Raw genomic sequence first — 16,432 nt, forward strand, 5'->3', positions numbered from 1 at the left:
AGCTGTGTGATTTCAGCTGCGAGATTGTGGGTTCAAGTCATCTGAAGTATGAGTGTGCTCGAGTCCCAAGATGAGGTGTGTGGTTTCAATTACATCCCCGAGGGATCAACTAACTCTGATGCTGATCAAAACGTAACCCGCTGGAGACCATATCCCTGAGGTCTCTGGGCGCTCAAATGTGACCCCAGCCTGGAATGTACTCTTCTTGTCCCTCCTCCTCGCAATGCAAATTTCCTGGGCCAAACCCACCCCAGCCCTAAGGAACTCAATGGATCTGGAGCAGGTTATTAGCTATTTTGGCAGTGAAAGGACCTAACAAGAATAAAATTGATCATCAGTGCTTTCCAAAGGAAAGAATTCAATGATAACATATTTAAGATCAATTAAAAATTAAATGGGGTACCTGGGGTTTTGTCATCCAAAATGGAGCTTGGTGGCCATTGTGGATGTGTTTTCAGACATGTTCCTGCATCACTGAGAACTTGAATTTTCTGAGCTGTGTCACAGTCAAGGATACCAGCAGCCATTTTCAAAACAGTACCTGCCAGCAGCTGCCAGCTGCAACCTTCTGGTCTCCAAGTCTTTCCCTGAAACTGTACAGCTATTTTGGATACCAACTAACCTTGCTGAACAAACATTCTTACTTCTTGCTGACTCCAATCCTACTTCTTGACAAACAACTTCTATAACTTTGTGGTTTTTACCTATATAAGCCTCCCCCTTTTTTGTGGTAGTCAGATGTGAACACAATTCAAGTGCTTCTTGAATCTGTGTTTCCCAGGCTATGGGCCTCAGCTTGGCTTGAAGAAACGCTCTTCCATTCCTTAAAATAGATTGTTTATTGATTATTTGTGTTGATAATAGCATGAGGTAGAGGTCATGATTTGGATATCCCATTGATCCAGCACCGTGTATTGAAGAAACCTGAACTACATTGGTGACTTTGTCGTACTCAAGTGACTGTGTAAGTGCAGCGATCTTTTCATGAGAGGAACTGGTCTATAAATTCTTTTTAATAATGTTCTTATTGATTTTTTAAAAGATAATGTTGTCCTCATAAAAAGCATTGCAAAATACTCCATGTTTTTCTAGTCTCTGGAAAAATTTATATAAGATTGGTGTTATTTCTTTTTTAAGTATTTGGAAAAATCAGGAAAACACTTTGGGCTTGGAGCATTTTTTGTTGGTGGTTTTTAATTTGTCATTCTTTACTCGATATAAACTATTCATTTAAAAAAATTTCCTTGTATCATTTTTGTTAAATGGTGTTTCTCAAGGAATTTATCAACTTTAAAGTTTCAAATTTATTGGCATGAAATGATTCATAACATCCTTTTATTAACTGTCTAATATCTGATGACAAAGTACCTGTGTCCTCTTTTTCATTACTAATAATGGTTGTTTGTTGCTTCTTCTTTTGTACTTATTTATTTTTTCCTGATCAGCTTGGCTAAAGGTTTGTCAATGCTATTTGTCTGCAAAAAGACTCAAATTTATCTTAATTTCTTTACTGTATTTTCTCTCTGTTTCTTTGGATATAATTGTTTTGCTTTTCACCTTGCAATTGATGCTTAGATAATTTTCAATCTTTTGAAATTGAAAAATCTTTTAATATGTACATTTAATGTTATATATTTTCTTTTAAGTATGGGTCTATCTGCATCCTTCACATGGTATTTTTATGGTTATTCAGTTCAAAAATATTTTCTCATATCCATTTTTTTTCTAGTTTAATTCCTAGTTTAATCTGATTATTCAGAAGTAGTGCATTGCTTAAATTCTGAGCATTAAATGTTTGGGGATTTTTAAAAATTTTCTTTTTTTTATTGATTCACTGTTTAATTCTAACATAAGAGAACATACTTTTTATGATTTCAGTCTTTTTTTTTAAAAAAGTATTTATTTATGACTGTATCTCGTCTCCATTGACTTCCCTAGTGGTTCAGCAGGAAAGAATCCTCCTGCAATGCAGGAGACGTGAGTTTGATTCTTGGGTCAGGAAGATCACTTGCAGAAGGGAATGGCAGCCCACTGCAGTATTCTTGCCTGGAAAGTTCCATGGACAGAGGAGCCTGGTGGGCTACAGTCCATAGGGTTGCAAAGAGTCAGACGCTACAGAGCACGCTCAGTGGTCTTGGTTGTGGCACAAGGCTTCTCTTCAGGCGCTGAGGCTCAATAGTTGTGTGGACTTATTACTGGGTGGCGTGTGGGATCTTAGTTCCTGAGCAGGGATCAAACTGCTTCCCCTGCATTGGAAGGCAGATTCTTAACCACTAACCTGCAAATAATTTTATACTTAAGCCTGGGTATATGGTAGAGGAGTCATCATTTTTTTAAATTTTTAATTGAAGAATAATTGTAATACTGTGTTGGTTTCTGCCATACATCAACATGGATCAACCATAGGTGTACATATGTCTCCTTCCTATTGAGCCTCCCTCCCACCTTTCACCCCATCGCACCCCTCCAGGTTGTCACAGAGGAAGTCATTATTGAAAGTTATTCAAATTTATGGGTAAACTTCTCCCTGAGTTTTACAAATTTATTGGCAAGTTCTTTATTAGTAACAATGATTAAGTAGGTGAGAACATAACTGACTTCAGTGGACTAGGGCCAAGGATGTTATACCATTCTGTAAGGCTTGGGACAGTCCTTTAAAAGGATAAATTGTTACATGTTTATTTGGATATTTATTTGGGAGATACAGCTGTTAATGATTTTATGATCTATGCGGACTCTCTCTTATGAGCCTTAAAATATTTTTGTATCGTTTAGATAGACACTGAATTGTCCATAAATAGTATACAGAGGGAATACTGTTGTTTGTTTTTTAGTTGTGACCTATGGGCTCTAGTTCCCTGACCAGGGATTGAACCTGGGCTCCCTGCATTGAGGGCAGGGAGTCTTAGTCACTGGACCACCAAGGAAGTGTCACACTCACCTATATTTTTTCAGCAGTGCAACACATAATCTGCATGTGTTGAAGAGGATTCTACAGATAGATGCAAGCATCTGATCATTTCTTTGGTCTATGTTACATAATGAAACAACACTTTGTTATACATCGCCTTGTCTTTATTTCTTCTTTAAAGTTGGAGCTTTATTGTGTATTTGACTTAAAAATTATTTGCGTAGGCACATGATATTCCGTACAATTTTAGCTCAAGGTAATATTTTATTTCAGGATGTTATAAAAAGAGGGCAGGAATCTGATCCGTCAAAAACAACTTGGGTAGAATAACGATGTTCGATAAAACAAAACTCAAGCCTTTTTATTACTACTATTTGTTGTTGATATCATTTTAAAAAGCTATTATAGTTTGTGTATATAAAGTCGTTTTAGGCAGAACAGCCAATTGCCTGCAGGTCAGGAACATTCCTATACCCCGCCTAGGCAGTTCAGGTTGAGATCCGGCGGAACCTTGGCACCGCGGACGCCGGTTTCCGGCGGGTTCCTTAGAGAACGGAACAGCCTCGGGCCGAAGGACCATGAGAGGGCCGGATCCGGGTCCCGAACCTACGATGGAGGGGGACGTGCTGGACACACTGGAGGCCCTGGGGTGAGTAGTCCTGGGATCGCCTTTCCCCGGAAAACGTAAGCTGTCTCTCCCCATGGCTGCCGCAGTCTCCCTCATGTGGGCCTCCGGCTGGGCTCTTGCGACTTGGTGCAGGCCTCCTTCCCTGCCTCGCTGCCTCCGGCGCCGACGGAGTTAAGAGGGAGGTGGGAGAGAAATCCGTTTGGGGGGTGGAGCAGGCCTGAAAAGCTAGGGCGCGTGGCCCCCTTTCCCGAGCTCGTTGTTTCGAAACTCAGCAACGAGGACCCACGGCGAAGGCGCGGAGGGGCCCGCCTGGCAGCACTCCTTTGGGAGAAAGTGTTGCTGCCCCGCGGGGGGTAATTTTGTGAGGCTCTGCAAGTCCAGAGTGTAGTTGTTGTCTCCGGGGCAAATCACTCCTCCTTCCTTGACCAGAGAAGAAGTTTTAATTCAGTGTGAATCCATTCATTAACCGTTTCTTCCATTCATTAACAACATATTAATTTGATGTTAACCTGTATTCACTAATGTGTATTTTATGTGCTAGGCCAAGGAAAAAGAGTTTTCAGGTTACTAGTAGCTTAACTAGTCGTGGAATGTATAGTCTACTGGTGCTTGCAATTCAGAGTGGTGAGTGCTGTGAAAGCTCCTGGAATGATGTTAATACTTAAAGGCATGGGAATAAATACGTGCAAGATAGGTTCTTCCTCAGCCATAATCCTGTTTTTCTTCACATCCCTTATCCCTATTCCAGATTATCTTGTCCTGCACATTTGTTATTTTCTCTTGAACACCCACCCTCTCCACCCGCTAATACACACACACAAATCAGCTCCAGGAGAACAGGTTCTTTACCTGTTTTGTTCCTCAGAACATCTTACAGTCAGGTCTGGTACAATAAATAGCGGTTGAATGAATGGGTAGATGAATGAAGAAAGGTTCAAGTCACAGAATGCACAGAGGTAGGCATAGGGCCAGGCAGTTGAGAGACAAAAAAGGGAACTTTGAAGTAGGTTGATACAGCTCCAGGGCAGAGAGCAAGGAGCAGTGTTGAATACTGGATTGATGAGATTTAGGTGAGGAACAGGGCTTGCAGCACCTTTTAGGCCATGTTGTGGATTTTTGTCATAACAGAAGTGCAACATGATTAATGAATTTAAAAAGGGGAGTGTTTAGATGTCTAGTTTAAAAAGTTAGTTCTGTCAGCATGGTAGAGAATAGATTGGAGAATTTTTTAGTAGTCTAGGCAAGAAGTGATGGTTGCTTAGTGGCAGTGCATATAGAAAGATGTACATTACTGGTCTTGGGCTTCCCAGGTGGCACCGTGGTAAAGAATCTGCCTGAATGCTGGAAACGCAGGTTTGATCCCTGGGTCGGGAAGATCCCTTGAAGTAGGAAATGGCAACCTATTCCAGTTATTCTTGCCTGGAAAGTTTCATGGACAGAGGAGCCAGGCAGGCTACAATCTTTGGAGTTGCAAAGAGTCTGCACCTGCACACATTACTGGTCTTAGTGATTGATTGGATTAGATATTAGAGCTGAAGGAGATGATGATATTGATGATTCGTTGATAAGTATTTATTGAGCAATAAAATAAAATGATACACTTTGGAATCTCAGTTGGACAAGGAAGAAAGTGAAGACAGCCAGGAGCTAGTAAATACAGAGAATACAGAAGAAGCATAGAAACAGGTACAGATGGTATCAAGTGTGGTCAAAAGGGCAAGTTGGAAGGTAGAATAAGTAGGCCGTGGTCAGGGAGTGATTTGTTCAGATTAGTGATTTCAGATGTGATTTAGTTCCAAGTGATGGTGTGGCTTACTTATGTGTAGTGGCAAAGGTTGGCAAAGAGGCTGAGAACTCAGGGTATTGGAAAGGGTATAGATACGGGTTTTGAAGACACTCAGTATCATTGAAAAAAATAGGAATGGAGAGGAAACTGAGCACAGGGAATGTTGACGAGTGTCCAAGAGATTGATCAGTGAAAACCATGAGAGAAAGAGGGTGGCACATCTGACAGGCCTGAGCCTAGAGAGAGCAGGAGATATTCATGAGAAAATGGAGTCAATCAGAAAACAGGCAGAAGATCTAAGTAGACATTTCTCCAGAGAAGACATACACATGACCAAAAAGTACATGAAAAAATGCTCAACGTTGTTAATTATTGGAGAAATGTAAAAGCTACAATGAAGTGTCACCTCACACTGGTCAGAATGGCCATCTTGAAAACTTCTACAAGTAATAAATGCTGGAGAGGATGTGGAGAAAAGGGAACCCTCCTATACTGTTGGTGGGAATGTAAATTGTTAAAACCATTATGGAGAACAGTGTGGAGGTTCCTTAAAAAACAAAAAATAGAACTTCCATATGATCCTGTATTCCCACTCCTGGGCGTACATCTGGAGAAAACCATAATTTGAAAAGATATATGCATTGTAGTGTTCATTGCAGCTCTATTTATAATAGCCATGATAGGGAAGCAACCTTAATGTCCATTGACAGAGGAAATGGATAAACGTGGTGTATTTATACAGTGGAATATTACTCAGCCATAAAAGACTGAAATAATGCCATTACACAACATGGATGGACGTAGAAATTAAGTGAAATAAGCCAGTCAACGATAAATATACAGTATTGCTTATATGTGCAATCATATAAGTGATACAAAAATGAACTTTCATACAAAACAGAAATAGACCCACAGGATGTAGAAAACAAACGTATGGTTGCCAGAGGGGGAGGAGGTTGGGGGGAGGGATAAATTAGGAATTATATACATAAAATAAACAGGGACCTACTGTATAGCACAGGTAACTAGACTCAGTATCTTATAAAAATCTATGGGAAAAGAATCTGAATAGAAAGATATGTTTGTACATATAGCTGAATCACTTTGTGGTACATCTAAAACTAACACAACATTGTAAAACAACTTCTCAATTTAAAAAAAGATAATAGGAGCAGTGAGTGATATGAATGCTGTATTGGGAAGCAAGGAGAACAAAAACCCCACTGTTTGACCTTTGGGCACTTATGAGAGAAATACCCAAGGCTCAGAGTAGTGAGAGTTTCTGAGAAGACACTTACAGAATAGGAGAGTTGTTGTTTATGGATGGAACATAGGGGAAGAGTTTGGGAAGTAGGAAGAAGTGGAGGGCTGAATCAGAGACAAGCCAGTAGGGTGAGTAAATGACGGGGGGAAAAAGGGTCTCATATTTTATATATTGGCTTATGAAAATAGAAAAAAGAAAGTAGACCTTCACTATGTCCTTTTGAAGATCTGCCAGTGGCCCTACTGGACTGAATTTGGTTCACCCAGCTTAAAGCAGTGTCAGATCAGCAACTATGGTTCCACTGTGTATGGCCCTGGGGGAGTTGAGGCCTAGGGGAGTTGTCTCAAGTGTTTGGAATTAGAGTGGCACTTTCCTAATTGAACAATTGATAGAACAAACTGGGCATGATAATACGTCTCTTATAGGATATTATAATTAAATGTGTTAATATACATACAGCACGTAGCACTGGCCTAAGATTAGTTTATAAATGTTAGTCGCTATTATGATTATGATTGTTGTTAACTATTCATGTTACATGCATTTATTTTCCTTTTTTACTTTTGTCTGTTTTGATGAGCTGAGGCATTAAGGATTGTGTAGTCAAGATTTAGTATTTTTGGTGATTTAGTAAATTTTTGTTGAATTTTACAACTGGCATTTCAGTAAAAATAACATCACCAATAATATAAATTTTTTTTGAGAGCTCATGATTGTTGCTTCATTGCAGAAATGAAAGCAAGTTGGGAGAAACAAGATGTTTACTATGAAATCTGAATGAGAGGCTCTGTAAGTCACGGTAGAAAGATAATACCAGGGGAACCAGTCTTGGTTAGAGGAACAGAGCTGGTCTAGTCCTAGCTGACTGCATTACCTGGCCAGGTTATTTATTTTGTTTCCTTATTAGTGTGGACAGAAGTTTGAGTTCACCTGGAGCATTTTGGGTCAAATCTGGTTTTGAAACAATGTCATCACTTGTTTATCTTCTGATATTACCTTCTGTAGTAAAATGTTAGTTGCTCAATTGTGTCTGACTTTGCAGTCCCATGGATTGTAGCCCGCCAGGCTCCTCTGTCCATGGGATCCTGCAGGCAAGAATACTGGAGTGGGTTGCCATTTCCTTCTCCAGAGGATCTTTCCGACCCAGGGAGTAAACCCACGTCTCTTAGGTCTGCTTCCTTGGCAGGCAGGTTCTTTACCACTAGCTCCACCTGGGAAGCCAGAATTAACATGATATTAACTTAAAAGCATTACTGTAAAGAGTGGATGATTGTAATATTCCTCTGGCCTGCTGCATAAGGCAGATATGCTAATCTCATTAAGCCCTGCTTTCTTATCTGCAAAATGGGGACTTAAAAAAACCCTTCCTAAGATATGACCAGAGAATTTAGAGAAAAAGAAATGCAAATGGCCTTTAAATGTATGAAAAGGGTACAGTCTTGCCATAAGAGAAATGTAAATTAAAACTATATTGAGATAACCATATGGTCAAAAATCCAAATGTTTGGCAACTTTGGTGAGTTATGGGTAATGGATACTTTTGTATTTTAATTGTATAATCCTTATATAGGAAAACTTTATAGTATCCAGCAAAGTTCCATATCCATTTACCCTTTGATCTAACAATTGCACCTCTAGGAATCTATCCCATATATACACTGACAAAAATTTGCCCAATTTCTTTTCTTTGCCTAATTTTGATAATAGCAGAGCACTACAAAAAAAACAATCCTTCAGTGGGGGGACAGCAAATAAAATATGGTACATGCAGACAGTGGAGTACTATACAACCATAAATATGATTGAATAATATTTCTGATTTCTAATATATACGTGCACACACATATCTATCTCTCTATCTATATATGTTAAAAAAAGGAATAAAACCTAGATAGTAGGCTGCCTTTTATCTAAACAAGTTCACATTTGTGTGTGCGCGCGCATGTATGGACTTCCCAGGTGGCGTAGTGGTAGAGAATCCACCTGCCAATGCAGGATCTGCAGGAGATGTGGCTTTGATCCCTGAGTTGGGAAGGTCCCCTGGAGAAGGAAGTGGTTACCGTCTCCAGTATTCTTGTCTGGAAATCCCATGGACAGAAGAGCCTGGTGGGTTACAGCCCAAGGGGTAGCAAAGAGTAAGATACAACTGAATGACTAAGCACTCACGTGTGTGTATGTGTGTGTGTGTGTGCATGTGTGCGTGTGTATATGTATTTAAAAACATGGTTTGACACCCCCAAATTAATACATATGGTTTCCTGTGAGGAAGGGGGGAACCAGAGCAGAGGGAACAGCATTAAGATTACAAGCTAGATTTGTCTGAATGTACCATGTGGTGTTTTTGACATTGAAACCATAAAAATGTTTTACATAATGATAAAGCAAACCTAGAATGAAATAAAAAAAATGTTTCAATATATTGTGTAGGATTTAATCACATGGAAAGAAATTGTTTTTCTATACATCCTTACTGGAATGGATTCTAGAAATAAGAATATAAATTGTTTTCAGTAATTTTATTAGTAATACTGTTTTTTCTATTCTGAAACTATGTAATTTATTTTTATATTTGTTGTTGTTTAGTCACTGAGTTGTGTCCGACTCTTTGAGACCCTCATGAACTGTAGTCCACCAGCTCCTTTGTCCATAGCATTTTTCAGGCAACAGTACTGGAGTGGGTTGCCATACTAGGATACTACAAATGTCATAAGAAACCAGAATTTTCATTGTAAGAGAAAAATAGATTAAAATGTAAAGCAAAATAGGTAAAAACTCTATAATTCTAAATCTGAATTGAAGACAGCAGTGTGAACTCCCGATGTAATTTCTCTTAAAAAGGTACAGTTGCTGTGACTAATCTTTACTGCCAGATTATGTACTCAAAATAAATACCATTGAAGAGAATCAGGGCTTCTTTGAAGAAATGGCTGGTTGCAGGTAGAAGGCAAGAACATATTGTCATAGAAAGCAAGAAAAATATTCAAAGAATTCTGGGAACTAGTCAGAGAACTCATTGACTAACATGAATGGGCTCCCACTAATCAGAGATAGGACAGTTTGAGAATCAAATGAAAAATAACTGCAGTGGGTTAAAACCCAGCATATGTGCTGAAACTTACAAGTTTGTAATGTGGGGGAAAAAGCTCAGATACACTAAGAACAATAAAGGAAAACTGATATCAAATTCAATTTAGATAATATGTCAAAGTGGTTTGAAAATTTAAGGTTCTATTCAGATACACTTTGTAGCAGTGTTTAAAAATATAAACTTATAAAAGAAATGGTTAAGAGTAAAATAATTTTATACATCTTTTTCGGCTTTAAATTTTTAAATTTAAAATTTGCATCCATTCTCCTTTAACTGTGTTACTTTTTTCTTATTCCTGTAACTTAATATAGTTATTATTCTGTTTGACTTTGTTATATGTAATATTTATCTTAAAATAGGTTGATAATTTTACTAAAAAACTTTAAAACAAAAAAATCAAATGTTAATTATGTAGAGCAGAAATCAGCAAACTATTTTTATAACAGACCAGATAGTAAAAATTTTAGGTTTTGCTGGCCATGATTTCTCTGTCACAAATGTAGGGAAACAGTTAGATACATGGATACATTTATTGTCTGTGTTCCAATAATATTTTATTTACAAAGACAGGCAACAGACTTTGATTAAAAAGTATTACATATATTAGGGTTTTCCTTATTGTTTTAATCTTTTATATTTTCCTTTTTAGGTATAAGGGACCACTGTTGGAAGAGCAAGCACTTACAAAGGCAGCAGAGAGTGGACTGTCTTCACCTGAATTTTCAGAGCTCTGTGTTTGGTTAAGCTCTCAAATAAAATCACTGTGCAACTTGGAAGAAAGTATCACTTCAGCTGGTATTGCCATTAGTTTTGTTTACTTTTCTGTTTACTAGTAAAATGAAATGATAGGTTATGATTTGCAGTTTTATCTTTAATGTGCTCACTGTACAAAGAAAAGTCATTAAAACAAAGAACTTCAAAAAAAAAAAAAAAAGAACTTCAGTATGTGATTTTAAGTATCTTTTAATTTTATACTGATTGACCCAAAATTATTTCTTAAATTTATACAAAATTATAAATAATTATTGTTTATCTGCTGTCTTGAACTTAGTATTGAATTTGGTTATTAAAAAGTTTAGTTTTTGAATGCTGCTTTTTTGGAATTAAGGTTTTTTTTTTTCCCCTAAAGTATATGTAATCCCTAATTTAAGTTATGTTACCAAACCTATAACTCAGGACATGGATTCACATAGGAATACATCTGTGAAAAATTTCTCTGCTAGTTTATAAGTTTTGTTTAATTCATTACTGTTGGTAGCTGGAATTCTTGTGGGTCTTTGGTAGAAGATAAAAATTTGTTGGGCATTTGCTAGAAGATAAAGTAGCATTCCCTTCTGATGCTATTCTTACTTTTAAAATTGTTGTTTTTTTCTTGCCAAATCTAATAGAATTCACCTGAAGTAAAGTAAAATAAGCTGAATTCAGAACTTACGACACAAGTTCCCACATAATTCGATTATGAAAGAAGGATAAGTGCTGAAGTTTAATTAGATGATTGCATTTATTATCTGAATCCATAGAAATACGATAGAAATGGATCATTTGCTCTGAAGCCAATTAATAACTATAGCCATAATAATGCTGTAATATTTCAGTTACTAACATAAAATATTTCCATTTTATCTGCTTTTATGGAAAGCCCTTTGGAAGATATTTATCAGAGATTTAAATATAAAAAGATTTAGAATTTCATGAATAGATACTTACGTTCTTGAATTTAAGTGTTACTTTCTATATGTAGAAATAATGTTTTGGTTACTTTAACCTAAGCTTTACCTAATATGTTACTTTTGGTCACACATTTAAGGATTTAATGTCAAAGTGAAAATTTAGAATTGATATGAAATTAAAATCAGCTAGTAGATTTGATAGTATCAGATTATATGGTAAATACTTAGTAAATGTTTTATGCCTCTTCTTTTTTAAAGGGAGAGATGATCTAGAAAGCTTCCAGCTTGAAATAAGTGGCTTTTTAAAAGAAATGGCATGTCCATATTCTGTACTCATCTCTGGAGATATTAAAGACCGCTTAAAAAAGAAGGATGACTGTTTGAAACTACTATGTAAGTTATATTTCTCTGAACAGTTTAAATGCCTGTGTTTGATCTGGTTTGTGTTATTTTCAAGTCAACATTTATGAACTTTAATTAATGAAACATTAGACATTTTGTGTATTAGAAAGATTTTAATACTTGGCTTAAAATGTGAAACTGACTCAGATATTTGTATAAATGTAGGATAAATTCTACTAATGTACTCTCTAAGATTTCCATAACACTTGTAATTTATTTGGCCAGTATAGATTGCTCTGTGTTTATGACTAGTACTTTAGCAGTTTTTCCTTCACCTAATTCATCCCTTGACATTTATGACTAACTGGCTAAAGTGGTGATCTCCAAAGTCCTATTTAATGTTAAAACTCTCTGAAATTAGGCTGCTAAGCAAATTATTAGATGATAGGCACTTAAAGATAGTTCAGAAAATTTATTGATCACTTTTTACTGTGTTAGAAACTGCTCTAAGCATTAGGGATATATCAGTTTAAAAGAAAATTGTGCCATTGTGCCACTTGAATTCTAGTGCATGTAGCCTGTTTTTCATCAGGGATGAATTTGGAGTACAGATTACCCTATATCTAAACAATTACCTAAAATAACAAATGCATTTGTTTATATTGGGCCCCTTAAATTTTTTTTTAATTTAGTTAGTTTAATTTCATGCTATTTTGAATGTTCTACAAACTGATCTCTTGAAAGAATTTCTCTAACATCTTCTATTATTAAAGATTTCTATTATTTTAGATTGTACCATTTATAAAAAGATGCACTTGATCTATTCCTTTATGCTCTAGTGTTAAAATATTGGTTTCATTAGAGCAGAAATCATGTTTATGTGTTTAGTGGTGATGATCAAAATGTTGACAGTTGAATTATCTTATGTGTTGGGGAGAATAACCATTATGTGCCCCCATTTCTCACACTCTTTCCTTGTATTCCTCCCATTCAGTGTGAGTCACTGATTTAATGAACCATTGTTAAATGGGAAGGCACAATAACCCAAAAGTGTATTGGGACAAAAGGAAGCTAAGAAGCACTGGCCATGAGGAACTTGCATACTCTTTATACTAGTCAGTGAGAACTATGTAAATCACGTTTCCGCTTTCGCCTTTGCTTTTAAGAAGCTCAGCAATAATAGTACTGTCTGTCAGTTTCTGATCCAAGTAAAAATATAGAGGAACTATAAGAGAGTTTGGTATAGTTTTTTTCTGATTATAAAAATACATGCTTGAGAGGTAGGGTGAAATGGAGAGTTAGTGTAGGGAGAATTAGTGTTAATGAGTACAGAGTTTCAGTTAAGGAAAATGAGAAAGTTCTGGAGATGGATGGTGGTGATGGTTATACAACTATGTGAATGTACTTAATGCCACTGTATACTTAGAAACAAAATAGTAAATTTAATGTTACTTGTTGGAAAATTATATTCTCATCATAGGAATCTTACAAAGTAGATAAATATGTAAAGAAAATAATTTATCATTTCACTCCCCAGAGAGAGTCATGAATAACTTTTCAGTGTATTTCCTTTTTCTTCTTTTTCCTTTGTACACACATGTTTAAATAAGATTGAGATGTTACATGTGTAATTCTTGCTCTTCCTCTTCTTCATTTAATATATGTATTTTCCCATCAGTTAGTATTTTTTGAAAAAATAATTTAAATTGACTATATAGCTTTCTATACTATGGACATTTTTATTTAATAGATTTCAAATTTAGAGGTATTTGGATTTTTTATATTTTAAGTTAATTACTTTGTTCATATTTTTGGTTGCTTTTACTTAGACAAAGATTATGAAAAAAGATTATTAAAAAAAAAAAATCTCAGTCCAGATATTGCCATATTTTGTTCCAGAAAGGTTATAACCTTTTAGCAGTCTTACCAGCATCTATTTCATCTTTAGTTTTACTACCTTTAAAACATGCTGCTTTAATAAGTGGCATGTTCTTAGAATTGTTGGCATTGTGTGTACAACTAAAAGGGCCAAATTCCTTACTATGTGAAGAGCTTTTATAAAGATTAAAAACTCACTGGGAAAATATGTACAGTACATGAGGCATGAAATGGCATCCTATAGAAAAAAGTTTTTAAAAATTTGCTTCTGAACATTTAAAGATGCACAAAGTTAGAGTTGCAAAAACAAGAAATCATTTTTCACTTACCAGGCTAGCAAATACCAGGAAAAAAAAGTCGTAAGCAAGCATTCTCATATGCTACTAACAGGTATTGAAATGTGATGGGAGAATAATTGGGACCATCTTTTGGAAAGGCAAATTTTCAGTAACGCAGGTAAAATTCACCTGTTTTTTGAATTGGCAATTCAATGACTAGGAGTTCATACTGAGTGTACAAAGATACATGAAAAGAATGTTCATTATGGTATTGTTTACAGTTGTTAAATAGAAATGGTGCATCTTTGCAGTGATACCGTATCAGTTCAGGTCAGTCGCTCAGTCGTGTCCAGCTCTTTGTGACCCCATGGACTGCAGTACGCCAGGCCTCCCTGTCCATCACCAACTCCCAGAGTTTACTCAAACTCATGTCCATCAAGTTGCTGATGCTATCCAACCATCTCATCCTCTGTCGTCTCCTTCTCCTCCCACCTTCGATCTTTCACAGCATCAGGGTCTTTTCCAATGAGTCAGTTCTTCACATCAGGTGGCCAAAGTATTATAGCTTCAGCTCCAACATCAGTCCTTCGAGTGAATATTCAGGACTGATTTCCTTTAGGATGGACTGATTGAATCTCCTTGCAGTCCAAGGGACTCTCAAGAGTCTTCTCCAACACCACAGCTCAAAAGCATCAATTATTTGGCTCTCAGCTTTCTTTTGTAGTCCAACTCTCAAATCCATACATGACTACTGGAAAAACCATAGCCTTGACTAGACAGACCTTTGTTGGCAAAGTAATGTCTTTGCTTTTTAACATGCTGTCTAGGTTGGTCATAACTTTCCTTCCAAGGAGTAAGTGTCCTAATTTCATGGCTGCAGTCACTATTTGCAGTGATTTTGGAGCCCAAAAAAATAAAGTCAGCCACTGTTTCCAGTGATTCCCCATCTGTTTGCCATGAAGTGATGGGACCGGATGCCATGATCTTAGTTTTCTGAATGTTGAGCTTTAAACCAACTTTTTCACTTTCTTCAAGAGGCTCTTTAGTTCTTCTTCACTTTCTGCCATAAGGGTGGTGTCATCCCACCCTTGATACCGTGATAGAGCCTTTAGAATGAGAGTAGATAAAATTTGTAAATATGGAATGATCTCTAGAATATATTGGTAGATAAAAAATACACAGAACATGTATAGTATACTCTAGTTTCTATAATAGAAATAAAAGTGTATAGAAGGTAGAAATGTATACTAAATATATATATACATATATGCCTTAAAAGATACCCAGAAACTAACATTGGTGATTGCTTTAGGGTGGGGAATCTGAGAATCTGTATGGGAAGAAGACTTATCACAGTATTACTATCCATCTATCTGCATGGATTAGCATTTTAAATACTAGACTGAACTCTTGTTTGTACTCTTATGTACAACGTGTTTCTGTAGAACAAAGACAGACTTCAGCCATGGTTCTCTGTAAAATATAAATTTTTGAAGAACGGTGATCTGTTTTAATGAAGTTTTAAAATCAGAGGGACCTTGGCATAGTTGTCATAAGCAAAGTTTGATACATATTGGTGTTAACTTTTTATGGATTCCTTAGACTATCATGTGTAGATTACATGGAAAAACCTTAAATGTGGCTCTCAATCCTGTCCATGGGTCTAAAACCACTTAGATTCCCATGGAAAAACCTTAAATGTGGCTCTCAATCCTGTCCTTGGGTCTAAAACCACTTAGATTCCCAAATCATTATTCAGATGTTCTGGTTCAGAATCTCTAAGGGTGGAACCCTTGTACTTGTACTTTTAAACAGTTTCTCAGGCATCTTTTCCTGTTCAACTGAAGTTGAAACTATTGTATTAAATTGTGTGTGTATAAACTTAACTAAAATGAAAACAAATGAACCCCCAGTATCTGTCTTTACTGTTGTGAAAGTTAATTTAAAAAAGACTAATGATTTAAGTTAATTTTTTACTTTCCAAAATGATGTGGGTTTTTTTTTTTTTTTTACTAGTTTTTAAATTGAAATACAGTTCATATAAATATTAGTTTCATGTGTACCACATAGTGTTTTGACCTTTGCATATATTGTGAGATGGTCACTGTGGTAAGTCTAGTAACCATCTGTTTCCATATAAAGTTATTACAATATTATTGACCGTATGCTTTATATTGTATATTACATCCCTGAGGCTTATTTCTTTTCTAACTGGAGGTTTGTGCCTTTACTTGTTAGACCCCCACCTCCACACCCCTCTTCTCTGGCCGCTGCCTTTTACTTCTCAGTATTTGAGAGTCTGTTACCATTTTGTTTTATTTTTTCCATCTAATATTTTTGAGTAATTTTTAGAAAGATGACTGTTGAAAGGATGACATGGTGACTGTGAAAGGACTTGTGAACAATTTGGAGTGGTCTGTCCTAAAGGCAGTTTTACAGATTGCTCTATCTGCTTATAGATCAGTTAAAGCTGTACATTCTCCCTTGGCTTGAGCTCTGCATATCAGAGAGAGTAATTTTTCAGCTTTATACATTCTTGAAGATTTTAATGTTGTTCTTTTACTGATGGGTCCCTCCTACTAGACTT

General features: G+C 36.3%; 1 protein-coding gene across 1 annotated transcript in view; it reads left to right on the forward strand.

The window, feature by feature from the left end:
• Window positions 1-3,406: 3,406 nt before the first annotated feature.
• Window positions 3,407-16,432, forward strand: part of FAM98B (family with sequence similarity 98 member B) — a 30,250-nt gene continuing 17,224 nt past the window's right edge. Inside the window, exons 1-3 of the mRNA XM_043471425.1 lie at window positions 3,407-3,560; window positions 10,327-10,472; window positions 11,606-11,740. Coding sequence (XP_043327360.1) covers window positions 3,490-3,560; window positions 10,327-10,472; window positions 11,606-11,740 — 352 coding nt within the window. The 5' untranslated portion in view covers window positions 3,407-3,489. The remainder of the gene's footprint in view (window positions 3,561-10,326; window positions 10,473-11,605; window positions 11,741-16,432) is intronic.

The sequence above is a fragment of the Cervus canadensis genome, chromosome 6, assembly GCF_019320065.1.
Source record: "Cervus canadensis isolate Bull #8, Minnesota chromosome 6, ASM1932006v1, whole genome shotgun sequence".
Taxonomy (NCBI): domain Eukaryota; kingdom Metazoa; phylum Chordata; class Mammalia; order Artiodactyla; family Cervidae; genus Cervus; species Cervus canadensis.